Below are 27,107 nucleotides of genomic sequence, written 5' to 3'. Positions count from 1 at the left end.
CTTTGTTAATTGGATCAGGCCTTTTTTTTTTTTTTTTTTTTTTTTAAGCTGCATTACATCATAGCCTCATTGGTGTCTTTCTACCCTGCCAGGTTTCTGCTGTCTCCAGTTGGGGACACTCTAGAATCTGAGCTCCTGGTGAGCTCCGTGTTCCATTTGGGGTTTTCTGGGGTGCCCAGTGGCATTGCTCTGTGAGGGGCTCTTAGACCTTACCTTTTGTAATCCAGATTTTTGTCTCAAATCCGTGATCTCTTACTGGGTCTGGTTGGGTCCCAGGCCTGGCTCCCTTTGTGAAGTGGGGACAGAAGGGGCGGGTGCTCTGCCGTCTGGGCTGCGCTGTCCTGGTCTGGAAGTCTGGAGCTCGAGGCCTGGAGGGGCCTTCAGCTGGGCCTACCACTTCCTTCTGACAGTGAGACCCGACCTTGGGGTTTCTCGAAATGCCTTTATTTGTTTAACTTAATTTAATTTAATTTAAATTTTTTAAAAAAAGATCTTATTATTTTATTTGACAGACAGAGATTACAAGTAGGCAGAGAGGCAGGCAGAGAGAGAGAGGAGGAAGCAGGCTCCCTGCCGAGCAGAGAGCCCAATGGGGGACTCGATCCCAGGACCCTGGGATCATGACCTGAGCCGAGCAGCTCACCCCTGCACACAGTAGGGAGAGGGAGAGGGAGAGGCAGAGAGAATCTTAAGCAGGCTCCACGTCCATTGTGGAGCCTGACTCAGGGTTTGATATCGCCAACCCTGTGATCAGGACCTGAGCCAAAATCAGCAGTCAGACACCTAACCAACTGCACCACCCAGGTGCCTCTTGAGATACCCTAAAAACACACACACACATATAATTTAATTCATTTGACATAGAGAGAGAGAGCAGCAGAAGGAGAGAGAGAAGAAGACTCCCCACTGAGCTGGGAGCCTGGTGTGGGGCTCCATCCCAGGATCCTGAGGTCAGGACCTGAGCCAAAGGCAGACGCTTAACTGACTGAATCACCCAGGTGCCCCCTTGAAATACTTTTAATACCGTCCTTACCAAAATTTGAATTTTTGTTAGATGTTGGTATGAATTTGACCCTTGGTCATGTCTTTGGAAGGAAGGCAGGGACCCCCACCCCCACCCCCACGTTATAAAACACACAGGTGGGATTTGACCTCAGAGTGTGGAAGCTCCATTCTGTCCTCTCTGTGCTGCCAACCATACAGGGGATGCCGAGGGGTCAGGGTTTTGGCAGGGAGGTTTGCTCTGGTCAGGGGGTTCCCGGGGGCCCCCAGGGACGGGGGACTGATTTGACTGGCCTAATGCTACCGGGTAGGGAGCCACCCAGGGTGTAGGGGAACAGCCCTCAGGGGTGGCCTTGTTGGTGAATCAGCCCTGGCAAGTGGGGTCACTGCCCAGGAACAAAGGAGCAGTGTTGAGAGGGTGGGGGTGGGGAGGACAGCGGGGTCATGGCGGGCAAGAGCCTGGGCGCTGTGGTTTTCCCAGCTCCCCAGCAGCGAGGGCTGCGCTCCCTGGCGGGTAGGGCCCTCCTCCTCCCTGTAGAGCTGCGCCTTCCCATCTGCCCTCCCTGTGCTGCGGAGAGTTTGGGTAGCATTTCCCAGTTCTCGAGCCATGTCCTCCCCCTGCCCCGGGAACTGAGATGATGGGGGAGAGGGCAGCAGCACGTGGTTTTTGGTCGTGATCCTGGAGCCCGGAGAATAGGGTCAGTGTTCCAGGGCCTCGGGAAAGGGAAGTAATTATCGGAGCTGGCTGGGAGAGCCCCGTGCCTCCCTCTCCAGGCAGGTGGCGGTGCAGAAAGCTGGCCAGGCTTGGGCAGCAGGGGCGGGTCGCGGGGACCCTGCTGCCTGCAAACAGCAAGGGCCTGCGGGTCCGAGAGGCTACCTGCCCCGCCGCTGTCTTAGGGGAGGTCGTGCATAGTGAGGTGCTTGTCACGTTTCCGTTCGTTTTCTTGGTGTCTTTGATTTTATCTTCCGCCTCAAGGAGACATTTGCAGATTTTCTCACCCTGTCACAGAGAGGCTGTCCATTGTGGCCTTGACCGTGTGCCGTTTGGATGTTTCCGTTCCCTGTCCCTGTGCGGGCATCCCGGGACCCTGCTTTTTGTTGCAGGCTTGGGGAGGAGTTTCACTGACCACACCTGTTTCTTGGCCTCGGTGACCACCGCTCCGCACCAGTTTCTGTCCTCTCCAAGGATGCTCCTTGGGAGTAAGAAACTCATCAATTACTCATCAGAGCGCTCAGGTCCGGGCTGGGAACGGGGGTGGGGACACCAGGAACCGCATACCCCTTCCCACCAAGTTTTGTCTGGAATACCCAGGCCCACTGTCTACGGCCACAGACCTAGAACCTTTGTAGACCTTTGTGGATGCCCAGGGTCCACGCCTTTGGTTCCCAGGCTGACCTGGGCTTGGTTGAATCCTGGCTGTGTTGTCTCCTTGTACATGTGGCGAGTGCTGCCGGGGCTCCTGTTATCAGCCAGCCCGACGTTACTGCTAACCTGGATGACGTCGGGAGTGCCCAGAGGACTGCTGCTTCCCGTTTCCCCTCTGTCAGGAACAGCTATGCTCATTTCTCCTGGCCCGAGTCCCCACCCCTGCTCCCAACTGGCCTGTTCTCTCTACCTCGTTTCCAGGGCACTGCTGCCTGTTTGGCCATTTGCTGACCTTCCGTTTCCCCCCCACTTTGAGATACACAATTTCCATGGCACTGTCGTCTGTGGCACTGCTGTGGTCCTGCTTGGCGTCTGCTGGCAGGTGACACATGAAGGCAGCGGCCCACGGTCCTCTCAGCTCAGCTCACCAGCCTCCGCCTCTAAGTCCACATCCAGACCCCCCCCCCCCCCCCCCCCGCGTGCTTTCCTTTGAGCTCCTGCTCTGTTCTTTTCGATTGATCCCATCCTTTTCTGTCTCTGGGGACGCCAGGAGTGCTTAGTTTGCATGCGTTGCGTGAAAGACCGTGAAGGTGTGTGACCAGGGTCCCCGAGGCCCTCGGCAGCCGGGTGGTGGTTTTGTTTTGGAGGGGATGGTGAGCAGGGGAGAGCGAGGCCCCATCCTGGGAGACGGCAGAGCCCTGGGAAGAGAGCGAGGACCCAGAGAGGGGTGTGCTCACCGTGGCGTGGGTGCCCAGGACACATCAGCGCGGCCTGGGGTGGTTTGGGGAAGCGGGGGAGGCCTGTGGAGGCGCTGTAGCCCGAGGGGGGCCGGGAGGGCAGGAGGGCTGGTGCATGGAAGTGGAGGAAACCATGGAAGCCTGGGCCCCAACAATGAAGACACACAGGAGACGTGTCACTGTCTTGGCTGTAGGCATGACATGTCCACTCCTCCCTCAGTGACTTCGCTCCTGTGGTTCTCGTCTGAGTTCCCGGCTTGACCCTTGCTTGGTGGGTCACTGGGCCTCCCTTCGGCCAACCGCAGACACTTGCCATGTCCCCACCTCATATGGGTTCCAGGTCTCAGGAGTACCCAGGTGACTGGGACATGTCCTGCCCTCCGAGGAGGGCCGGGTAGCAGAGAGATCATCCCGACCCAGGATGGTTGGAGCTGTGGTGGAGCCCACCTCCTAGTTCCTTTTCTGGTGGAAGGTTCTGGAAAAGCACACAAATGAGTAGAGGTGTAACTAGGTAGAGGAGGCCTGTGGGATCCCCAGAGGGAAGAAGAGTTATCTGCATCAGAAACAAGGAGCTCAGGAGCCTCTTCGCATTCCAGTAAACCCAGTGGCTTTGCCCTTGGTTGGTGTGGGCTTTCCCATTTCTTCCTCTTCTGCAGAGAGGGAGGGGTGGTTGCCATGGGAACCACTGGTTGCCGCAGGCCCCTGTAGGCTGAGGGGGAAGCCGCTTCCTAAATCATTCGGCTCGTGGGGGCCTGCTGGGGTGGGATGCCGAGGGGGGCACCTGGGAAGAAGGTGCTGGGTCGGGGGTTAGGGACCTGCCAGGAAAATACTTGAGTGCTTTAGGGGGCTGACCCTTTGGTATCAGAGGCCCTTTTCTCCCCGTTCTTGGCTTTGGGGAGAGGCTGCCGGCCAGCGCTCCCTCCCCAGCCCTTGGTGCGGCTCTGTCCTGTGTATGTACTCACCCCCTTCCTGGTCCTGGCCACTCAGTCACTGTATATTCCTGCCTCCCTGACCCGCTCATCACTGCCCTGGTTCCAGAGATTTCTGTTTATCCCTGTGTGCTGCCTGGAAGCCCTCCTGTGCTCTGGGCTTACCCTGCTGCACACACCCCGGGCTCTTCTCTCCCATCACAAACCCTCTGTTGCTCCTGAGGCCCAGGGAATTGACATGGCCCTCTTTGGAGCCGCTCTCTGTCCTGGCAGGCTCCCGCCTCTCCTTTGACCTGACCCCAGCCAACGCTCCATACTCAGGAATGGGTTCTGACATGCCCTCTTCCTTGACGGAGCTAACTCTCTTTCCGTTTCCCCAGCAGGAGGGACACCCCTGCCCTGGCTCCCTAGTCCCTTACACATCCTGTACTCCTGCGCTGGGCACCCTGGTTGGTGGTCCCTGGTTATGGATCATGGATCCTGTTTTCTCGCTTTGCAAGCCCTGGTTCTTGTGTCTGGACCCAGCATGGGGCCTGGCCCAGGGAAAGTGCTGGGGGCTGTGGGAGGGGGGCAGAGGGAGTCTGCGGCTGACACGGGGCATTAGTGAGGCTCCTGGGAAGGTGGGAAGAAGGAACTATGTTGGGCGATACAGTCTTGCTGGTTGATACAACGGCTGTTCCTTTGAGCCATTTGAGGCTAATGCAGAGTTTTGTTTTGTTTTGTTTTTTAAAGATTTTATTTATTTGACACAGAGAGAGAGCGCACAAGTAGGGGAGCAGCAGGCAGAGGGAGAGGGAGAAGCAGGCTCCCTGCTGAGCTGGAGCCCAATGTGGGGCCCGATCCCAGGACCCTGGGATTTTGACCTGAGCTGAAGGCAGCCATGTAACTGTGACTGAACCACCCAGGTGTCCCTAATGCACAGTTTAAAAAAACTTGACATCACCCACGCTGGGAAACCTTTCTTGACCCTATACCCCATCCCCCAGACTTGGATCCGATGACCCAGAAGTCCTCCCCTTGCCTAAAGGACTGTAGTCATACATGCCTTGGGACAGAATCTGTGACACGTCTGAATTTACTGATTTAATCTGTAGACCCTGGAAAAGCCTGTGCCCGGTTTTGCCCCACCACCCCTCTCTAGGAAGCTGTACCTTTCACATGACCCGAGGGCCTTTTCACGTCTCTGCTTTCACTCTGAGTCTCTTCTGGGCACCCCTGTGTCTTGGCCTCCTGCGTGGCTCCAAGCAGCTGTTGCCACCATGAGAGGAAACCCATGAGGCCCTTTGCAGAAGGCCCAGGCTCACCCTGCACACAGGGTTATGAGCTGTCCTGGCTGTTGTCACCTGTTGACCTGAGCTTAAATGCTGAGCTTCCGAGCAGCTGCTCAGAGCCATGGAGTGCATCACTGTAGTACACAGTCTTCCTCCATGAGGCCTTGCTGCTCACTGAGGCCATCTTGGGGACGTCATTAAGCAAAAGTCACAGGCATCAGGTTGCCCCCTCGCTGCCGGTGTGTGCGTGATCCCTGGGATTTCCTCCCACTGCAGAGCCAGGCTGGGTCCCCCGCATTTTCTAGGGGCTCCCGTGGTGATTCAGTCAAGTTTCTAAATTTCTGTGACCTGGCCTTATTCTCGAGAATTCTCCCAGGTGAGGTGTCGCTCTCTAGCACATACGAGTATTTTTAAGTACCCACGAAGTGCTATGCTAAAGACACCTGTTGAACTTGACCCAAGGCAGCACCTTTTCAAGCGATGTTGAGTTCCGGACTTTTCTTCTTCATGGAATATGTTTCTTTTCTTTCTTTCTTTCTTTCTTTTTTTTTAAAAAGCTCCATTAATAGTACATCAAATGCCTGTTTGGAAACTGCCTCAAGGAATGGTCTTTTTGGACTGGAACTAAGTGAATATAGAAAGAGTACTGCTTTGGGGCTTAAAATATAATCTGTGCGGGCTTTGTAGAAGTTTGACTCAGAGTTTTCCTGCCTTATTGTTGAAGGGGTGCACAGAGAGAGTGTATTTTTGGCTCAGAGAATGCTGAGCCGTTGGTGGCCTGAGCTGCCCGTTGCCATTCTGGGAGCAACGTGGAGATAAAGGATACATTGAGATGTGTTGTCCGTTGTCAGCCGAGAAAAACAGCCTGGGCTTTGAGCCAGGGTTGGGTGGGGAAGAAGGGAGCGTGGTTTGGGACGTGAAGTGGGGTTCCCAGTGAGGGCTGGGCCGCTCTTCTCATGCCTGGAGTTCTTGGAGCCAGACCTGAGGTCTAGTGGGGTCTGGGGCTCTCATGTTAAAGACTGGGCCCACATCCCTTACAGGTGAGGGACCCTGTTACAGATGAGGGACTGTCTTCGAAGCATCCCAGAGTTCAAAGTTCTTACATATAAGCCCCTAATTCTGTGGGAGCTGTAAAAATGATAGCACCTAGTCCCGAATATTAGGGCTTACAACATGTCCTGGGTGACGTGTGGACATCTCATTTGTGTTAATTTCCAGAGTGTTCTTTCCAAAGGGAGCCGAGAGCACCGCTCCCTGTCTAACTCCCTCCAGTGGCCCCCTACACCACCAGTCCCCGCCCCCAAACACTTTCCCAACTCCTGATCTGGCCCTCGGAGGCTCTCTACAAGTGGCCCCCTCTCCTCGCCCACCCTCGCCCCGAGACCCACTCAGTGCAGCCTCTGCTTGGGGTCCCACACTGGTTTTCTCCTTCCTGGGAACTCCCTTCCCTTGGCTCTTTCCAGGGTTCTTCTTGTTCGGGTCTCTGCTCAGACAGTGCTGCTTCCTCAGGGAGCCTTGCCTGACTTACCTGGGCTGCTGTAACATTTCCACAGCGTGGGGCCTACACAACCAGCGAGTTGTCCCACCATTCTGGCAGAAGCCGAGAAGAAGCCGAGACCAGGCGTGGGCAGAGCTGGGGCCAGTTCCTTCTGGCTGCGTGGGCAGCCAGTTCCTTCTGGGGCCGTGAGGGTGAACGTGGTCCATGCCCCTCCCCTACCCAGCATCTGGTTTTGTCCACCTTCTGTGGGCTGTAGATACATTGCTGTGACCTCCAGCTTCATCCTCACAGGATATTTCCTTTGAGTGCATATCGGTGTCCACCTTTCCCCTTGGGGTAAGGACACCAGTCCCAGTGGATGCGGGGCCCTCCCTATTCCAGGACGCCCTCATCTTAACCCGTTGCATCTGCAGTGACCCCGTGCCAAATAAGGTCACGTCCCGAGATACTGGGGGATAGCGTGTGAGCAGAACATTCCTGGGGAACACAACCAAACCCTTAACGGGCCTTCCCTGATTGGGACCCCTACCTTCCCATCGTGCTCTTTACATAGCTTTTATTGATGGAATGCTTGGTGGACACCTGGGGTTATCGTGTGTGTGTGTGTGTGTGTGTGTGTGTGTGTGTGTGTGTTTGCAGTGTGTGTGACCTAGAGTATATAATCCAGGATTGGCCAGGATTCTGGCCAGCTTGTCTGCCACTGTGTCTCCAGAGCTTGGGCCACGCCAGGCACCAAGGACCAACTCACAGGAGTGAATGAACATATGCATGCGCGGGTGAATGCGCGACTTCATGGACGAAAATGCAGCCTATAAAGTGGGACCCCCGCCCATATAAACCGAGGTTTCGAGAAAACAAGAACCGAACAAAGGACAGTCCTTTATGTATGATTCGTGAACTGGTAGCGGTTTCTGTTCTGTTCAAACCCGAAAGAGCAGCCACAAGGGTGGCTATTACTGCTTTGTTGATCTTTTAAGCGTTTGTCAAGGGACTCGCTGTATTTTTGCTTTTCCCCATCATTTCTGCTGAAAGCAGGTACTACTCACCCTGGTGGCCCGCCGGCGCTGAGCACACTGTGTGTATGTGAGGCTTTGGAGGGTCAGGAGGTTGCCACATGGCACTGGACACCAACCTCAAGTTCACTGTCTGGGGCGGAGGTAGGGATGCAGGTCGGTCAGTCCTACTCAGTCGGAAATCCTCTGCAGGATGTGCAGGGAGAGCGCGGGTGGGTGGCGGGTGGCAGGGGTGGGGAGGTGTGTGTGGGGGGTGGTGCCCACGGGCTGGCAGGGGTTTGCTGGCTGCATTTGAATTCATCTGGCTGGGAGCTCTGACCCATGGCCCCTCAGGCTGTTAGCTTTGGGGGACAGCCAGATGAGGTGAGCTGAAGCCTGTCTGTGGGACTGCGTCCCTGTCCCTGTGCCTCCTTTCCTTGTGTGCCTCGTAGGTCTCGGAGGGTCAGTGTCCGGTGACTCTCCCATCCTGCACCTTGCTCAGCTGTCCACACCTAGACACGGGGCCCTTAAGACCCTCGTGGTCTGCACAGGAGGACAAGACTCAGGCATAGGAAGCCGTGTTGCAGCCAAGGTGTGCGGCTCCTCCCACTGCTCCTTTGTGCCCTGGTTGGAGCCCCATTGTCTCTAGTCCCCAGCATCATGGCCTGTTGGCTTGGCTAAGAACACAGTTGCTGTAAAACCGACAGCCTCCCGCCCCCGGACTCCACGTAAGCCATAGCCCTTTGCATGGTGCAGGTCCTGGGCTGGGACTGGGGTGTCTGCGTTACCTTGTCCTTCCCCTGGGCTTGTGTGTTTTTGCTTTCTCCATTACTCAGAGGCTGTCTTCGCTTTCTAGCCCTGCCATGCTCAGAGTGTCTGCAGCCCTTTGGGACTCAGAGAAGTCTCTGAAAAACTCTCATGGAGCACCCCCTGAGCCCACCACGGGGGCTACTAAGCTTAGAGGCCTTGGGGGGTGCAGGCCCAAGGAGAGTCAGTGCGCTGAAGGTGCAGTGGCCCTGGGGAAAGGGGTGGGTGAATTTGTGATCAGAAATACCTTGGGCCTGCCCCCTGTTGGCAGTGACCTTGGACAGGTTACCTGGTCTCTTTCTGTCTCATTACCTTAGTGGAGAAAGCAGCTAACATGTACTTGGAGGAGTGGTTCTGTAAGTGCTCAGTAAACATTGTGTGAATGGCCAGGTGTGTGGATGGCTGCTAGGAGCCTTTGGCCGGTGTGTGGATGGATGCTAGGAGCCTGTGCTGGTGTGTGGATGGATGCTAGGAGCCTCTCGCTGGTGTGTGGATGGATGCTAGGAGCCTTCAGCCTCGGGGATTCAATTCAGTGCATGTTTTTGGCTCCTGGCAAAGCCAGGCCCTGTACCAGGCCACGTGGGGATCACAGGGAGGAAGAGGACACAGTCCCGGACCTGAGAAGGAATGTACAGGCCTTGGAGAACTCTTCTTCTGCAGCTCGCTGGTGGTGTCAGCACCATGCTTGGGAACCAGAGCATTCGGGAAAGGCCATTCTGAACCTGAATGGCAGTTACTGGTTGGCATCAATGGGAGAGGGCCGGGTCAAAACTGACCGAGGAGGGTCTAGGGGCACCAAGAGTAGAGAAATCTCCAGGAGGGGAGAGCTGGTCCTGGGGATCCTGCTTGCTCGAAGGCCTGCTATAGGCCTGGCATAGTGCTAGGCTTCACCAGCACTGTCTTGTCCAATGCTGGGGGCAGATGTCATTGGCTCCATTTTACAGTTGAGGAAACAGAGGCTCAGAGGGGTTGACGGTCACTGACTGAAGGCCTAGATTCTGTCCACAGCTGCCTGCCTGCTTCCATTTGCTCCCAGGACCAGAGAGCTGGCGTTGGACACATGGTGATCGACACCTGGGGCAGAGATTTTTCGTGCCTGGATGTTTGTCAGCATAGATTAAGCTAAGCCACTATAACGAACATCCCCGATAGCTCAGAGGTTTAACACAGTGAAGGTTCTGTTTCTTGTTGTGTCACTTCCTGATGGTTTTTCCAGGCTGTAGCCTGGGACTCTGGGTTCTTCCTATCTCCTCCCGGAGAGCTTGTCTCTGGCAGTGTGGCTCAAGTCAGAGATTTGAACTGTCTTCGCCTGGGTGCCTGGGCCCATAGGGCTGCAGTTTCCCATTAATGTGCTCTGATTGTGGAAAGCCCAGAACAGCTCCTCCTCCTTCTCCACTTCTCTCTGGGGACAGAGCACCGGCATCTCTAGCCCGTGGTTGAGAAGAAGGCCAGGATTCCTTGTGGCTTTGACACCTACACTGAGCTGGGAGAATTTTCCAGTGAACCCCTTGCTGCTCTTGACCAAACCAGCCAAACCAGGCTGGTTAGTGGACTGAGAATGAGCGATTTCTGTGTAGGAGTTGGGGCTGGGACCAGGAGGACAGTAGGGGAACCCATTGCCCTTCACAGTTGGCAATCCCGTTGCTTCCTGAGTGGCTCCAAGACCCAGGGAACTAGTAACGAGAGTGCGTGTGCCTGTGGGTGTCCCCGCGTGCGTCCTTGAAGTGTCCGTGTCCCAGGCGTTTGGAGCTTTAGTCACTGGAGTCTTGTTGTCCAGTTATCTCCCTCATCTCTGGCCCTGGGAGTGCACCCCGCCCTCATTAGCTGTGTGAACGGGGCACGTTGTCCACCTTTTCCAAGCCTTGGGGTCCTCATCTGTGTAATGCGAGTAAGATTGTCTCGCCTCCCGGGTGGTTGCGGGGATGATTCCCGGGCTTACAGCAACGTCTGGCACACAGTAGGCGCTCAGTGTAGGTTACATACCAGTTGGGTTTAGATTCGGGTCTGACCCCAAATGTAAACAAATTTTTGTATGTACTGCTTACCTGGTAATTAAAAAAAAATTATGTTAAGTAATACGTCTCACTGGTGGGAAATGAAAAAGAGCCCGCACTGGTCCCCGCGGATCCCCTGGTCCTTCTCTCTGGAGGCCGCCACTTTGACCGGCTCCTTGTGACCTTCCTGAGACGTGCCCTCATGTACAAGCAGCGCGCATGTCAGTCTTTTCTTCCCCCCATACGTATTGCTCTGTCCTTGTGATCTGTACCTTCTTAGAAATCTCTCCTCAGTGCAGAAGACAGTCCTCATTCTTCGTTATGGTGTTGTAGGTGCCTCAGTCCGTCCCTCCTGATGGACTGTTGTCTCCCTCTCCCTCTTCCTACCTCCTCTTCCTCCTTCCTCCTCCCCTCCTCCCTCCCCCCAGCCTCCCCACCCCCCCACAGTGCAGCCAGGCATAGCACATGAAGTAGCAATGCCTGACTCACTTGGGCTGAGTTCCTAGAATCGAACCTGCTGACCAGAGAGTGTGTGACTTTCAGTTGAGACCGATACTTCCAACTTACTTCCTGTGGCGATGATTCAGATTTGCATCCCCCCCCCCCTTGGGTTTGAGTCCCTGTTTCCCCACACCCCAGTCAACAGGGTGTATTACCAGTTTCTCAGACTTTCAGCCAATCTGGTGGGCAGAACGTGGTATCTTAGTGCAGTTACGATTTGCTTTGCTCTCCTGTGCGATGTTTAGCATTTTCTCACATGCATGCAGTTTGGAACTGTTTTATTTACTTCTCTGTACTCAAGTCTGAACATTTCTTTGTTCATTTTTATTTCTGTGGTGTTGTTTCCTTCTTAGCAATTTGTTGGAGCTCATTTGTGAGGTGAGTTGGCAAATACGGCGGGATACCATGTTCTCAGTAGGAAGACTCAACCTCAAGCCATGACTTTCCCCTAAGTTGCCCATCAGTGTGACTTTCCCCTAGTCCCAGTTCTGTTCTAGAAGACGTACAGAAAAAAATAAATGAGGGGCATCTGGGTGCCTCAGACCGTTAAGCGTCTGCCTTCAGCTCAGGTCATGATCTCCAGGTCCTGGGATCAAGCCCCATGTCCAGCTTCTGGCTCAGCAGGGAACCTGCTTCTCCCTCAGCCTCTGCCTCTCCCCCTGCTAGTGCTCTCTCTGTCTCTCTCTCTCCCTCAAGTGAATAAATAAAATCTCTTTTTTTTTTTAATAAATAAAATCTTAAAGAAAAATGAAAACTGAAAAAAGAAGACTGAAGAGGGGGAACTAGCTTTTCTAGGTATAAAACTGTATCGTACAGCTACTGTAATTAAAATAACGTGGGGGAGGACAAAATGAAAGCCAGACCAATGCGGTGTTGGTCTGAGACCGCACACTTAATGGAGAATCCAAAGTGGGCAAAGTAAGTGTGGGGTTAACGTAGGAAAAGAGTGGAGGCACCGTTGAGCGTGTCGGGGGTCTGGATTCTGGAGTTTTCCGTCCTGACTGCTGCCAACACGGTGTGCCACTGTCCGCTCAACAGAGGCTCCAAGCCAAGGGGCCCGAGGCCAGCACCCCCACCTGGCAGGCATGAAGGCCCCCCACTGGGGGCGCCGCTGACACCTGCTTAACGTCCTCACTCTGTCGCCCTCTGAATTTGACTGGAGGTGGGTTTTGCCCCAAAAGCAATCTCTAGTTTTCTACGATTCAGAATGTTATTTTCTTTTTTTGGTTCTTCATGCCCTAAATTATTTTTCAAAATAGCTCGTGGTTCCTCCAAGTATTTCTGTTCTCGGTTTTTATCATTACATCTTTGTTCCACTTAGAATTTGTCTTGGTGGAAGACAGGAAGGTGTGTGTCTCCGTATACGTATTTTGTTCTCAGGTGGATACTAAATCATGCCAGTGATGTTTACTAATCATCCATCTTTTATCCCCTGTTTTCAGATGCCACTGTTCTTATATATGAATTCCCATATTAATCTTGCCCTTTTTGGAGCTGTGGGCCAGACCCCATGTGGGGTGCCCTGTGCCTGCCATGACCCCAGGTGGACAGTCCTGTCCCCAGTCCTGGTGGACGGGAGCAGCCCTGCAGACCATGTCTTAGAGTGCGTGGTGGCCACCCCAGCCCCCTGCTGTCACCTCGAGGAACAAGGTTTCTCCAGCCTGTCCATTTCCTAAGGAAAGCAGAGGGCTTAGGAACACCTGTCCCAGAGCCACAGGGACTGGGGGACAGAGACTGTCTCCCCCACTTAATTACTGCTTATACAGCCTCTGTTGGGCTGTGTTGTCCCCTAGAGTGTTCCTTTTCTCCTCTGTCCAGTGGTAACCGCCTCCCCTGCGTCCTAGGGACATCTTAGGAGTTAGATGAAATGGGTAAGGGGTGTGCTTAGCACAGCACCTCTGGGCCTGTGGGGGCTCAGGGAGAGAATTGGCCCGCAGTGGAGCAGGGTGAGCTAAGGGCGGAAGGGCTCTGGGTTCCCCCTGTGGCATGGGGACAGGGAATTAAGTGGGGGCACCGCTCCCCATCCCGACTCTCCCTCTTGCAGTCAGCCTAAATTAAAATAATAAAGTTAGCATGAACTTTTTTTTTTTTTTTTATTTGAGACAGAGACAGTGAGAGAGAGCATGAGCGAGGAGAAGGTCAGAGAGAGAAGCAGACTCCCCATGGAGCTGGGAGCCTGATGCGGGACTCGATCCCAGGAATCCAGGATCATGACCTGAGCCGAAGGCAGTCGTCCAACCAACTGAGCCACCCAGGCGTCCCTGTTAGCATGAACTTTGACTCTTCTTCCCATGGGTCCATATCTGCCAGTCCTTTTCATGCTGTTTTCTTTCTTTTTTTACCAGCTTGTGGTTTGCGTGTTCCCCTCAGGACAGGACCAGGTTGATGCCTAGCACCTAATGGGGTGGGTGGGGGGTTGGTTTCCACTGCCTTGACTCCTGCCAGCAGCTGCCGCGGAGAGCCGTCGCATGCTGGAAGCAGCCCACTTAGTTGAGCCACACAGGCTCAAGGGACTCATCGGGCCGATTTGGGGGCTCTTCTGGGGGTGCTGGAGGACAGCCATGTCAGGGCGTGGCTCCACGCAAGGTTTTTGTCTTCCAGTCTGAGGGGATTGGACATTTAATCTTCCCCCTTACAGGATAAATCCCTGTTGTCATATTTCATCGAAATACTGAATTATATCTTTAAAAAAAAAAAAAACAACAATAAAAGCCAGTTACCTGGAAGTTACCATTTGCTTTCATTAGCTTTCCCTCCGCTTTCCTTCCACGCTCCTTTTGTTCAAACAAATGAGAAAAGAGAAACCTGCGGGGCACACCGTTAGGACTAGCGTGTGCTGTGTAAAGAAACCCCAAATCTTTACAGCTTTAAATGGGGTTGTTGTGGCTCACTCCTGCCACGCGTCTGTGGGGGTCAGCTGGGGCCTCGGTTCACAAGTGCTGAGAGATCCAAGGCTCCTCTTTGAACGTTGCCAGTCCTGTGCCAGTGTGGAGATCGCGCAGGAGGCCCTGGCTCTTGCAGGGGAACCCTGTGCCAGGAGGCCAGGGTTCACTGGCTCTTGGCTCATTGGCCAGAACCAGTCACGTGACCGCACAGTGGCAAGGAAACTAGGAAATGCATCCTGCCATGTGTCCCGATGGGCTGCTCTTCCCATGCTGGGTCCCCTGTGCCCAGGCTCCTCTCTCATTCGGGTGTGTGTTTCCTTTCCAGCTTCGTGGGTTCACGTGGTTGGGACACCCCCCCATTACCCCCCCACACACACTTGTTTCCACTAGGCCCCGTTTGCCCAGTAATTCTTTTTTTTTTTTTTTTAAAGACTTTATTTATTTATTTGACAGAGAGAAATCACAAGTAGGTAGAGAGGCAGGCAGAGAGAGAGAGAGGAGGAAGCAGGCTCCCTGCTGAGCAGAGAGCCCGATGCGGGACTCGATCCCAGGACCCTGAGATCATGACCTGAGCCGAAGGCAGCGGCTTAACCACTGAGCCACCCAGGCACCCTGCCCAGTAATTCTTTAATATCTTCTGGTGTGGGTATGTCTGTTGTTACCTAGCCAGGCCCCCTTTTGGGGACATGTATTCTGTGTCCTCTCTTTTGTCGATATAGCCACAGTGAATCTTCATGGGCCAGAGGGACTTTTCACCTGTTGATTTTTTCTTCTTAACCATCATCCCAGAAGTTGGCTTACTGGGTCAAAGGGTATGGTTGCATTTCTCTTTTCAATCTACTCTTGAACCTGGCTCCCTAGCACTGGACAAGGGCCAGGCTTTTCTTAGCTCCTAAGAACCTGGGGTCAGCCCTTTTCTCAAGGAGCCATGCTTGCTGAGTGGGTGTAAGCTTTTTGGCTCTTTGAAATAGTCAGCTTGCAAGTGCCCAGAACTTTGGAACTCTAAGGTCCGTCTGTCCTGGTATCATTTCATCAGCTTGGCCCCTCATCTTCTGGGGGAAACAGGTTGTTCACTCTTTGGCCTTAACCAGATCATTGTTTGTTATTACCCAGTAACTGGAAACCAGTTACTAAGAAATCGGGGAATTGGGTCAGAGAGTGTTGGCGACAGTCCCGCTCCCCATCCTGGGCCAGGGGCTCCCGCGGTGACCGGCTCTGTCTTCAGCCCAGCCTGCCGATCTTGGTGGCCAGCTGCAGGTGGCCTCCAGCTCCTGTCCTCTCTGAGGGCCCCTTTGGGCTCTTTGGGGAGTGAGAGTTGCTCTTGCTGGGGAAAAGCCTTCAGTCTGCTGTCCCCGAGTTGTCTTTTGGAACCAGCCTTGCTGAAAAGATGTGGCCGGGGCTGCACCCTCCAAGGCTCGGCTCCCTTCGGAAGTCTGCTCATGAGGTGCCAGACCTGACTTCTTCAGCAGACACCTGCTCCTGCATAGTGAGGCTTTAAACGTGGGAGATGTGCTCGTTCTGTCCCAGATACCCAGCTCCGTGGAGAGCACAGGGGAATCCAGCCGAGTCGCGCCCACTCACTTTTCATGCAGACTATTTTGTCTGGACCCTGGCTGAGACCAAACTTTTCATCTAGTAACTTCCATTTGAAGTCACTGCTGAAAACATACCACATGAAAGCATTCGCTGCAGGAGTGAATTAGGGGGGAAGGGGACGGAAGGAAAACAGCAGGCACCCGGGGCATCTTTTGGCTTAGAGGTTAGTTGTCTGGCTTGGGCAGGAGGGAGACCCGGGTCCCAGGCAGCTGTAACTCTGTGAGCCTGGACCGGTGACTTAACCTCTCTGTGCCTCAGTGTCCTCAGCTGCACCTTGTGTAGTAAGCTCCTGTGAGCATAGTCTGTGGCCCAGAGTAGGGACTTGATAAACGTTGACCATTACTAACAACGACAGTAAATTTCACGGTGGCAGCAGACGCTTTGAGGAGTCTCTGTGAGTCAGTACAAGGGACGTAGCTTTGTGAAATTCAAATTCTGGCTTGTGATTGTCCCCTGCTTGATAGAGAGTCAGGGAAATTTCCACTGGTCAGTAATAATGTGAACCATAGGAACAGGAAAGAGAATAGCTGACATTTATGGCGTGCACTATTGAGTAAGAAAAACACACCTCCTGCCCATGTCCTTTACTGTCAGCTTACTACACGCCCAGAACACTTCCAACACCAGCCGTGTGGGAGTCTTCACCCCTGACCGGGCCGTCTTGTAACCCTAGCTGGGTGTCTGTGGCTGTAACCCAGTTCTGACTGCCTCTGCCTGGAGACAGTGTTAGGTCCCACAGGCGAAAGGTTTGGTCCCACAAGACTACTGCCCCCCGCCCCCAGATGCCACTCTCAAGTCCATCTTGTCACCCGTGCTCCTGACCAGCCAGGCGGCTCTCAGTTGGAGGGTCCCAGGACCCCCTTCTCGGGTTTCATTAATTTGCTAGAGCAGCTCATAGAACTTAGGAACAATTTACTTCCTGCTTGCTGGCTAATTATAAAAAGCTGTGATGAAGGGTCTGGTTGGACATCCAGCTGGAAGGGAGGCACAGGGCAGGGTCTGTGGGAAAGGATGCCAAGCTCCCTGTTCCCTTGGAGCGCGCCATGCTTCAACACCTCCCCGCGCTCTGCACCTCCGGGATTTTTACGGCATCTTCATCACGTTGGCATGCTTGAGCATTAACTCAGTTTTCGAGTCCCTCTCCCCTCGCTGGCGGACAGGAGATAGGGCTGAAAGCTCGTGGCTTGGCCTTCCTGGTGACCAGCTCCCATCTGGAGGCCCACCGAGCTGTCCTCAGTAGAACAGGACACGGTGCCCACAGCCAGGGCGTTCCTTGGGCTGATTCCACGGCCGTGCTGCTGCCTGGGAACAGTGAAGATTCGGCACAAGCCGCGAGATCTGCGGCGTGTTACTTGACCGCTCTGCCTCTTGTGGGTCCCGATCCCAGGCCGTTGGAAGAACTGCATGAGCGAGTGCACGGGTCAGGTGCTTAGAACAGGGCCCGGTCAGGCTTCGCGCTGCGTGGGGAGTCTGCTGCAGATTCTCCCTCCCCCTCTGCCCCTCCTGCCTTTCCTGCTCCCTCCCTCAAAAATAAATCTTAAAAGAAAAGAAAAAAAAAAAGGATAGGGCCTGACTCTGGGTGAGTGTGCAACAGCTACACCCTAGCCACAGGGCAATGGGTCTTCTTGCCTAGAGGCTGGGGCTGCGGGAGGGTGGTTCTGTCACTCAGCTGGTTCCTGCTCAGCCTGACTGGCCATTCAGAGAGGGATGGGTTGTTTTCGGCTGCCCAGACTTCTGCAGTCACAGAACACCTCGCATCTTGCGTCCAGAAAGGATGCGCAGCCCCAGTACCAGGGGCGGGGAGCCCGTTCTCCCAGGCCCTCTGCCTCCCTGATGCGCCCCAGAGATGGTTTTACATTTCTTTCCTATCCGGCTGCTTATTGATCCCATCAGGGAAGCACGTGTGGAAGTTTGGGGACATCTGGAAGCTTCTGTTGGGGTATCCTTGTCCTCCACTGCATACATGCTCTCTCCTCGGGGGACTGTATTAGGGCGGGCTAACTGTTCAAGCCTACAACCTCCATATTTTACCTTAACACACTCAGGATTTATTAGGTGTTCACACTATAGCACAATTCCAGTCGTGCCTGGTCCTCTAGGATCCCATTTCCAATCTGTAGATGCAGCGCAAGAGGGGTGGTCCTAGGCCTCCCCTCCCAGGGGGCCAGCCCAGGGTCCGTGCTATAGGTGGGACCAGCTCTTTATGCGGACGCGGTAGCCTGTGACCCCCCAGGCATTTGCAGTTGCCCAAGTGCAAGTGGAGAATCAAATGCAGATGATTTCTGCAGCCACTCCCGCTGCCTGCGTTATACCTTCCTTGCTCCATTTCCCCTCCTTCTCCAGGAGGCTCTTTCTAACCCCCATGGCTGGAAGGAATCCCCCCGCTTCGTGGAATGTGCCTTCTAGTTGGTCTGCAGTGTTCACTTTGTTCTTTGAAACATCAGTGGCATTTAGCACACATTCGGCAAGCTCCTCTTACCTCAAGACACTGTTTAGGTCCTGGGGAGGCCAGGCTCAGCGCTGGTTGTTGGGGATCTCAGGATCTGGTATGGCAGGGTCAGTTAGAGCAATGACTTTATCTTGGGCAGTGAGGTTGCAGTTGTGGAGGGAGAGGCAAAGGGTCCTGGGGCTCTGGGTGAGACCAGACAGCCGTCACATCGTCCTGTTTGGGGTGCACTGAATTGAGAAGTCTGGAAAAGGTTTGAACTGTGGAGCTGAGACTTGGAAAATGAGTGCGAGGTCCGTGTGTGGACAAAGGGGTGTGGGGCCGGGGGACATTCTGGGGAGAAGGAGCTCGTCTCCCAGGCAGGACCTAGAGCGGCACGGCTGTATCTTGGTTCTGCTGCCACAGTGCGCCAGACAGTCCTGTTACTGACGGACAGCCCCCCGAAGGGAGCGTGGGGGCTGTCTGTGTCTGGCACCCAGGACAAGCAGAGAATGCTTGTCGAATGAATGAGCAAGCGAGCTGCGGCGGGACGTTGTCTGAGCACTCCACGGTGTTACCACCGCATCCGCTCTGCATCAGCCCTGCGCCACATCTGCAAATGCAATGTTCTAACCCACCCAAACAGCCCATGAAGTGTCAGGAGTAGAAGCACCTTCGTTTTATGGATGGGGAAACTGAGGCATGGAGACGTTACATCACCTGCCCAGCCCCCGGGCAGCCGAGCTGCGATGGGGTTTCCCGGGCGTCACAGGGCAGTCAGACACTAGCTCACCTGGGATCCTGGGCTGGGCGTGACTGGGTTGCTTGCTGCAGAAGTCAGAGGTCACATTCCAGCCACTGGGCTTTGTAGGCCTTTGTCCCAACTCCTCCCGCCCTCCCCGACCGCCAGCCAGCCTCCTGTCATAGTCTCTGAGGGGGAACAGTGGTCCCTTGTTCGCTCCGAAGCCTGAGCTCTGAGCGGAACAGCGTTCAGCCTTGGCCTCACAGGGTGGCGTGACTTGGAAGCATGGCACCCACAGGCCTCCTCTGGCCACAGTGGGCGGCCCTTTCGTTGAGACCTCCTTGTTACTGGCTGAGGGACAGATCAGACCCCTTCCGCAGACTGCAACAAGTCCCTGGGAAAGTTCCCTTTTTCTGGGGGCAGAGTGTGGTCAGAAAAGCAAAATGAAACGTTGAAACGAGTTTCCTTCTGTCTGAGCTCCCCTCCCCACCCCATCTGTGAAATGAAGCCTGGGCCACCAGGGTCTGCTCCTCTGAAGTGTCTTGGGTCCTTGGGAGCAGGCCTGCTCTCCCGTGGTGTGCCTGGACCCTGCCTGAGCCCCCCTCCTGAGTGGCAGCCCCAGAGGGCCCACCTTCTCCTTCCCAGCCAGCAGGGAGAGACTCAAATCCCCTTGAGGTCTTTGCAGGAGAATAGACCCTTCAGGGCAAATGTGGCTTATCTGGCTGCTTTAGGAGAAGCTGGGCTGGAGAATCTTCTGGAGTCAGTGGCCACTCCAGGCAGGTCTCAGCAGAGATGCTGCAGTGACAGACGGCCAAGCCAGGACCAAACCAGGCCTGATGTGTGTCCCAAGTTGCTGTTCTCATGAAATGGTTTTACTGGCATAAAAATGCTTGGAAAATATACAAAGGGAGGTGGCCGGCTTCCAGAACTCCACTGTTTACCTTCCGTGGAATGGCCGAGAATGCGGAGAGCTTATTTTCCAAACAGCCCCTGCTTGTCAGGTCTGCAGGCCCGAGGCTGGTGCCAGGCCGGGACGAGCCAGGGGCATCTCCTTTCCCCAAACCCACTGGGACACATTTCTGTCCCCTCCTGCCATACAGGAGACCCAGAAGCTCCTCCCTGGAGAGGTGAAAGCTGGTGGAGGTGGGGCTTCACCCGTGTGACCCAGTTCGTTGCTGTTTCTAGCTGCCTCGGTCTGAAAAGATTGGCTTCTCATTTGTGGTACCCGTCATGGTGGAGCTGCGGGTACAGCCAAAGTAGGTTTGCGTCCGTGGCGTCTTCTGAGAATTTGCGCTTCTCTGCTCAGGGTACCACTTCCCACTGGCTTTGCTCCCCTTCCTTCCAATTCTGTTCCTTGTTTTGGCTTGTTTTCCCCGGGAAGTGGGTTTGGATGGGAACGTAATCCCGCCTCCACGGGCAGAAGCAGAAGGATCCTCCCAAGTTCCTGTGTATATTGGAGGGGAAACTGAAGCCCGGTGGGGAAACTGAGGCCTGGTGGTGGTAGGGAATGAGGAGCCAGGCTGGTGCACAGGTGTGAGTGCTGAGTGCTGCACACTCAGCCTGCAGGTGTTGCTTTTGGGCCTCCATCCAGCCCCCGCCCCCCACCAGGCCTTGCCCCATGACTTTTCTTCCCTGGCCTCTTGGTGTCTTGGTCTGTGACAGTGGGAGTGTGAGGACCGCAGGCGCTGCTTCCCTTCTCCATCCGGGAGCCCTTGGAGGAATGGCCGGCTTCTCAGCTAGTCGGACTTGTCCTGGATTGTATCTAGGCTGGTCACCCTGTGGTGGGAAGAGGCTCCTTCAGTATTATTGTGAGGTCCGTGGGATTATTTATTTATGTATTTATTTATTTAAGTAGGGGAAATCTCTTTCTGTTAGGCCAAAAAAAAAAAAAAAGTTAAGATACCAGTACTTTCGGAAGACCTAAGAAAGCTAAGTATTGGTACTTAGCTGGTACTCTCGGAAGGTTTGACGAGACAAGAGTTTAACGAAGAGAGGATAACAAGGTGGGGGCTGGGTCAGAGCCGCGAGCGAGATGTGGCGCGGCCGCCACAGTGGGGCGAACTGTCACCACCCTAGGCTTGAGGGGACAGTGGAGGGCTTGGGAGAGGAGCTGCCTGCTCGCAGGGGTGTCTGGTGCCAGAAACGCGGCGAGGGTGTGAGGACGGTGGAAGCAGACACCCGGACATCTCTCTCTCCCCCTCCCCCATCTTCTCATGTGCCTCCGTTGGCCGCTCGGCAAGAAGCCAGAGGACAGGGCGGCCCGCGGCCCGTGGCTGTAGAGCCCAGCCTCCCCGGACCCAGAGTGGGCTTGGGGCTAGGGCTTGCGCTGGACGGCAAGCTCGCTCCAGGCTTCAGATCTGCATCTGAGCACCTCCACTTTCTCGCTGTCAGACCTCGGGGTGAGGGGGGCTGGGATTCCAAAAGTCCGTGTTCCCCACTCTCCTCATTTGTGAAATCACCTTTCATCACGTGGTTGGAAGATAAAAACCGTTTCTAGTGCGATGCCTACCCAGAGCGGACACTGTGATTTCTTCACTAGCAACTTGGAAACAGCCTGGAATCCTGGAGGGAGCTCTGCTTGCGGGGCGGGGTGGGGGTGGGGGGATGAGTGGGGGTGGGGCTGGTGACATTCTCTGGCCTCTGCTGAGGCCATCCTGGGGGTCAGCCAGGTGCCGGGCTGGCGCCGCTGCCTCCAGGGGCCTGGTCTTGCAGCTGGTGGTGGCTGCGTGCCGGGCGGCAGACATCTGGCGGGTCAGGGAGCATGCTGTCGGGCTGCCCCGTTGTTGGCAGGTGCTCTGGCTCTGGGGTCAGGTGACACTGATGCTCTGTCAGCCGGTGGGTCTGGCTCCCTGGGGATTCGATCTCCCTAACCCAGCGTTCTTGAAAAAACAAACAGAGCCCCCTGTGGAGCAGGGCCAGCAGGGCCACCCCACAGTCCCTCCCGGTGTCTGGGACGAGCCTGGATTTCAAGGTGAAGCTCGAACTGCCCGTCTGCCCGTCTCTCGGGGTGGTGCCTCTTGGGCGTGGGGATCGCAGCTCTGCTGAGGCCGTCGTTCCGTGGGAAGAGTACCTGCCTGGATCTCACTTTAGACCTGGCCATGTGACTTCAGTCATTTGGCTTCGCCTCGCAGAGCCCTGGTTTTCCGACCTGAAACATCGGGGTCATTGAGCAGATTGTGCGTGTCCGGTAGATGTTTTCTCTGTATAGCGACGGCACGGTGACGGTCACTTAACCCGTAGATGCCTTGGTTCCACATGTGTGTCTTGGGTATCCAAGGTGCTGTGGGGGCTCGGAGACAGAAATGCACACACAGGGCCTGCCGTGGGGGAGTTCTAGAAGCTTAATGGGTTTGCGCCTTTTGTCCTGCTTGTATTTCCCGTGAGCGCCGGCCTTCCTCCTGCCCGCTCTCCCAGGGCCGCAGGGACGGGCCGGGGTGGGTTGCGGGGAGACAGCCGGGCAGTGGCTCAGGTGCTGAAGTTGTTCTTTTTCTCCATGTTCTCCCCGCCTTTCCCTGGCAGCTGAACCTTAGCCGGCCGATTGAGGAGCAGGGTCCCCTGGACGTCATCATCCACAAGCTGACTGATGTCATCCTCGAAGCCGACCAGAACGACAGCCAGTCCCTGGAGCTGGTGCACAGGTTCCAGGTGAGCGAGGACAGTGAGGAGGGACGGCCCCAGAATGACCCTGTGTGCTTCTAGAACTTCAACGGCCGTCTTGCCGTCTAGTCTGGGGGTCGTGGTCCTGCTGCTCCCAGCATGTGTGCTTGTGGGTGGGCACCTCCCTGCCAGGGCCTCTGTCTCCTTGGGTGTCAGAGAGGATCCAGCCAGGGTGTGGTCAGCTAACCCTCCGCGCTCTGCCGGGGTAGATGAGCATTACTGATCAGAGCGCTGCCCTGTCCAGATGTGGCCTCTGCCCGCGCAGCACACAGTCACGGTCCGTGGTTGGCACCGGGGCTGGGACCCTCCTGCCTCGTGTTGAGAAAGGGATCCCTGGGGGCTGTTGAGGTAGAACAGACTGCCCAGCTCCCCGGGTTCTGCCTTGGTGGAGAGCAGCGCCCCCCCCCCCCCCCCCCCGCCCCCCATGTTCACTGCTTGGACCCCTGTGTGCTGGTCTCTGAGCATGGCGGCTGTTCCCTCCTCCCTGCCTTCGTCCCCCATCCCCCCACGGCCTTGAGCCCTCAGTGACCCACCCCCACCTTGGGAGGTGCTACCTTTGTCCCCACTGACTTGTCCTGTGTTTTCTCTGTTGGAGGCAAGACCATGATTCGTCCCCTTGAAAAACAGAGTCATATTATCAGTGAAGTACAGCGAACGTGGAGGGCCTCCCTACTGGGAGGGATGCTTGAGCGTGTTTTCAGTGTGTGATAATTGGAGATTGGATGTCCTGTCCTTCTGTAGCCACACCAAGGGGACTCTCCTTAGCCTCCTTGGTCACACAGTAGCCCTCCTGCTGAAGCATTTTCTTTCCCGCCTGTGTCTGCGGTCGTGACCTCAGCCTCCCTTGTTTGCTTCCCCATGGCTCTCCCCTCTCTTGGCCGGATCTGCCACGGATTCCCACTTCCCGTGTGCAAGCAGCCCAGAAGCAGTTGTGCCCTGCTCGTGGCCCTGCTGGTGCCCCCCCCCCCCCGCCTGCGGGGCGGGGGGGCGGGGCGGATGCTCCTCCAGCGTCTTCTCCATGGCCCAAAGTCCCTCATGCTTTCATAGGGCTGGGGGCCATGGGCAAGGCGCACCCAAGGCTCCTCCCTGACCTCGCTACACTCCGGTTTTCCTATTTGTGAGATGGTATCAGGACCAGGAAAACCTCCTCCAGCGTTGGTCAGAGCACACGACGCCAAGCCTGTGAAGTGGTTCTTATACCGCTCAAGGCCACTTTGATCATGTGACCTCCGTGAGCCTTAGTTTCCTTTTCTGTAAAATGGGGATGCCGATAGTTTCTAGTCCTGAGGACGGCCAGGTTGCCTTGCGAAGTGAATGTCTGTGTATGTAGAGGTGCCTAATGTTTGCTGAGCGTGCAGGCATTCTGCTCCTGCAGCCGGGACTTCCAGGCGGCTGCAGCTATTACTTATGTTGCTCTGTTCACCAGCATCAAGGGCGGTAGCCCCCAGGCAGCCCCAGGCAGCCCCTGGGAGTTTGGGAACGACTGCCCCGAGGAGCAGGGGGCTCCCATCCTTCACTTCCCGTGACCACACATGTGCCCACAGCCCCGGGCAGGCGGTGGCCAAATAGTGAAGGAGAACTGGGTCCCCGAGTTCCGGTCTGGGTGGAAGACAAGGTTACAGGAGAACGTGGCGGGGCTGGGGGTGCGGGGACCTGGGGCTTCAGGGTTTCAGCCACTGCGTGCATTTCCCCGGGAAGCCTTGGACTGGGTCCCTGGAGTCTGTCCCAGCCTGGGCACACATAACTCAGCCAGCCCTCAGACGACTGAGGTGACCTCAGTGTAACCTTCCAGCCTTGGTATTTTTGGGATAAATTTTCACTGCACTCTGTGCTCGAGTATGAAGCTGGATATCTGATAAGGCCGGGACGTTTCCTCCTTTGTGAAGGGAACAGTCCTTTGGGGAAAAGGGTGATAGGCTGAGCTTTCCAGAGGCCTAGGGAAGAGAGCAGACAGTGGGGGCTGGTGAAGAGGGGGACAGAGGGACTCCGGGTGAGGGCCAGGGGAGAGGCCCGCTCGGCTGCACCCGGCCTCCCTCCTGCCACGAAGTCACTGACCAAGTTGACCTGTAGGGTTCAGAGCCAGACCAGATAAACTGGCACGTGACCTTGGTCAGTCATGCCTCTTGTTTTCAGGTTCTTGTTTTAATATTCATGCAAGACTTTAACAAGAGGCTGTTGGCTGGGGTGGGTAGGGAGCACAGGGTCCGTGGCAGAGAAGCCAAGCCCAGGGCTTGGGTTTGCAAAGCTAGCCTCTCTGCCTTTGGTGTGATTAAGGAAACAGAGAAATATTTTGGCCCAGAAGGGGCTCATCTTCAAGGGCCTTCTCCAGACGCCATATTCTGGTCCCAGGAGAAGTGAGCGGAGGAAGAGGTGTTTCTGAGGTCTTCCTGACAGCCCTAAAGCTTTCTGCCCCTGGGATGCTTCCATGAAGCCTCCAGCTTGCGATGGAAAGGAATTCTCTGAGCTCAGAGGTTAATGCTTTTTTCCTGGCTGCCTTTGAGGACAGGTTGGAGGGTGTGGGCCTGGGGTTCATTGCAGATCACTAAAACAGGTTGCCATAGAAACCACCTCCCCAAGCCTTTTTTTTTTTTTTTTTTTTAAATATTGGCCCCGAGAGAGCTTTGCTTGGAGAATCATCAGGATGATTCAGTTGTTTTTCTGCCCCAGGGTTCATGTGGAGCCAGCAGCCTGGTGCCGCTGCGGCTCTGCCCAAGGGTCAGCTGTTACTGAACAGACCTGGGGGGGGGCCCTGCCCATGTAGGCCAGTGGGGTTGGGGTGGTGGGAGGGTCCCCATCCCAGTGCTCAAGGGTGCTCTGCCCTCTTGATCTGTTTCCTCTGGGGGGCATGGAGAACCTTCTTCTCACTGTGACAGCCAAGGCAACCTGGGAGGAGGGGCTGGGGGGTGGTCCTCCTGCAGCCCCTTCCAGCCCCAGAATCGCCCAGAAGGGTCACAGTGGTTATGTTCTGTGGGGCATGTGGGGCTGTCTAGGTGGATCTTCCTGGGGTTTTCCCTGAAGGAGCTAGGAAGGGGGGCGGGTCTGAGTCTAATCTGACAGCTCTTCCCCACCTTGATAAGCTAGAAGATTGGTAAGTGCTTCGTGAGCACTAGATGAGGACCTAGCCTGGAGGCGAGGCTGATGGGGAAACCAGGAACTGCCCCCAAGGTCCCCAGAGTGATGAGTTAGGGCACACACAGACTTGGTTACTACATTTCCTGGCGTCAGACCGTTCTGTGCCTTCTCTTCCCAGTGATAATGAAGACTTCATTCAGTCTTGAACCGGGCCCCTGAGGCCTGCGTGATCTGCCCGTGGCCTCCCCCCCGGCATCCTCACCTTGGCCCACCTCGGCCCTCCAGCTCTGCACTCTTGCCCACCTCAGTGCCTTTGCCCAAGCCGTCCTCGTGATTGGGATTCCTCCTTCTTCCCTAGCTCTCAGCTCAGGTGTTCCTCCCTTAGGAAGGCCTCCCTGGTGACCTTTCTGAGGACACACCCACCACCCTAGGCGCCCTCATAAGGTTCTGCTTTTCCTTTCCTCATTGGGAAGTGCCTGATGCTCTAGTGGTTGCTACGGTCTGTCTGTCCAGGGGGGGGGGGGGTTAGCCGCACAGGGGCAGAGATCGCACCCATGTTGAGCTCACTGGGATCCCCACTGCCACACATGATTCCTGCCATGTAGGAATTGTGTCCGTGTGTTTGTGAAGGGACAGGGTGCTGGCGGTGCTGGCGGTGCTGGCTCAGTGCTTCGCGCCCTGGTGGGTCAGAGGAGGGAGCACATGGCTTCAGCTGGAAGAAGGGCCCAAGGAGGGCTCATGAGGCAGACGGTGCTGCCCGTCAGGTACATGTGGGGATGCCTCCGGTGGGGGGGCTGCAGGGTGAACAGGTTGGAGGGCGAGGGCTTTTTCCTGCCAGGCTGTGGAGCTTGGACTTTATCCTGCAGGCCAGGGGTGAGGGCGATAAGATCAGATTTCCCTGGCATGAGAGAGGCCCTGCTTAGGAGGAGGCCATTGCCAAGGCAAGATGAACTCTGAGGAGCGAGGACACCATAGTCATCGGGGCCTGACAGTTTCTGCAATAAAGAGAGAGCTCATGCCCTGGGGGCTCAGCAGTGCCCCCATCCTCATCCCGGTGCCCCTGGGGATCCCTGGGCTGTGACAGGCTGGCACCGATAGGCCCGTGTGTGGCAACGCCCCACTCACCTCTTGGGTCCCAGCTGGCTCTCGGACTTGTGACATGCATCTAGGAAGGATGCTCCTTCCTCACCTCGTGGATGCAGGCAGGGAACGCACACTTTGCACGTCGGTTTTACCTGAAAGGAAGCAGGTTTTAGAATAAACCTTCAGTAGCCCCGCTCCCCCACCCCTCCCCTGTCGCTTGAAAAACAGGCTTATTGAGCCGTAACTCACATACCGCACCACTCACGCACTTGAAGTGTATGGTCTGATGGGTTTCAGTGTATTCGTAGATCTGTGCAGTCCATTTTAGGACATTTTCGTCATTTCCCCCCCAAACCCCAAATCTTTTGCTATCACCTCCCTTGCTGGCCCTAGACAGCCCCCACTTTCTGTCTTGATAGCTTTCCCTATTCTGGACTTTAATGTGAATGGAGTCCTAGAATACTTGGCTGCTGTGACTTCCTTCTGTCACTTAGCATAAGACTTTCCAGGCACCCCCCCCCCCCCCCCCCCCCCCCCCCCCCCCCCCCCC

General features: G+C 55.6%; 1 protein-coding gene across 2 annotated transcripts in view; it reads left to right on the top strand.

Annotated features, from left to right (window-relative positions):
* The window catches only part of ITPK1 (inositol-tetrakisphosphate 1-kinase), a 168,036-nt gene that overhangs the window by 78,193 nt on the left and 62,736 nt on the right, over window positions 1-27,107 (top strand). For both annotated transcript variants that reach the window (XM_059373851.1, XM_059373850.1), the window contains exon 4: window positions 22,265-22,390. In XM_059373851.1, coding sequence (XP_059229834.1) covers window positions 22,265-22,390 — 126 coding nt within the window. The remainder of the gene's footprint in view (window positions 1-22,264; window positions 22,391-27,107) is intronic.

Source organism: Mustela nigripes, chromosome 13, assembly GCF_022355385.1.
Source record: "Mustela nigripes isolate SB6536 chromosome 13, MUSNIG.SB6536, whole genome shotgun sequence".
Taxonomy (NCBI): Eukaryota; Metazoa; Chordata; class Mammalia; order Carnivora; family Mustelidae; genus Mustela; species Mustela nigripes.
The sequence above is the reverse complement of the archived record's forward strand: the minus strand, read 5'-3'. Positions and strand labels throughout refer to the sequence as shown.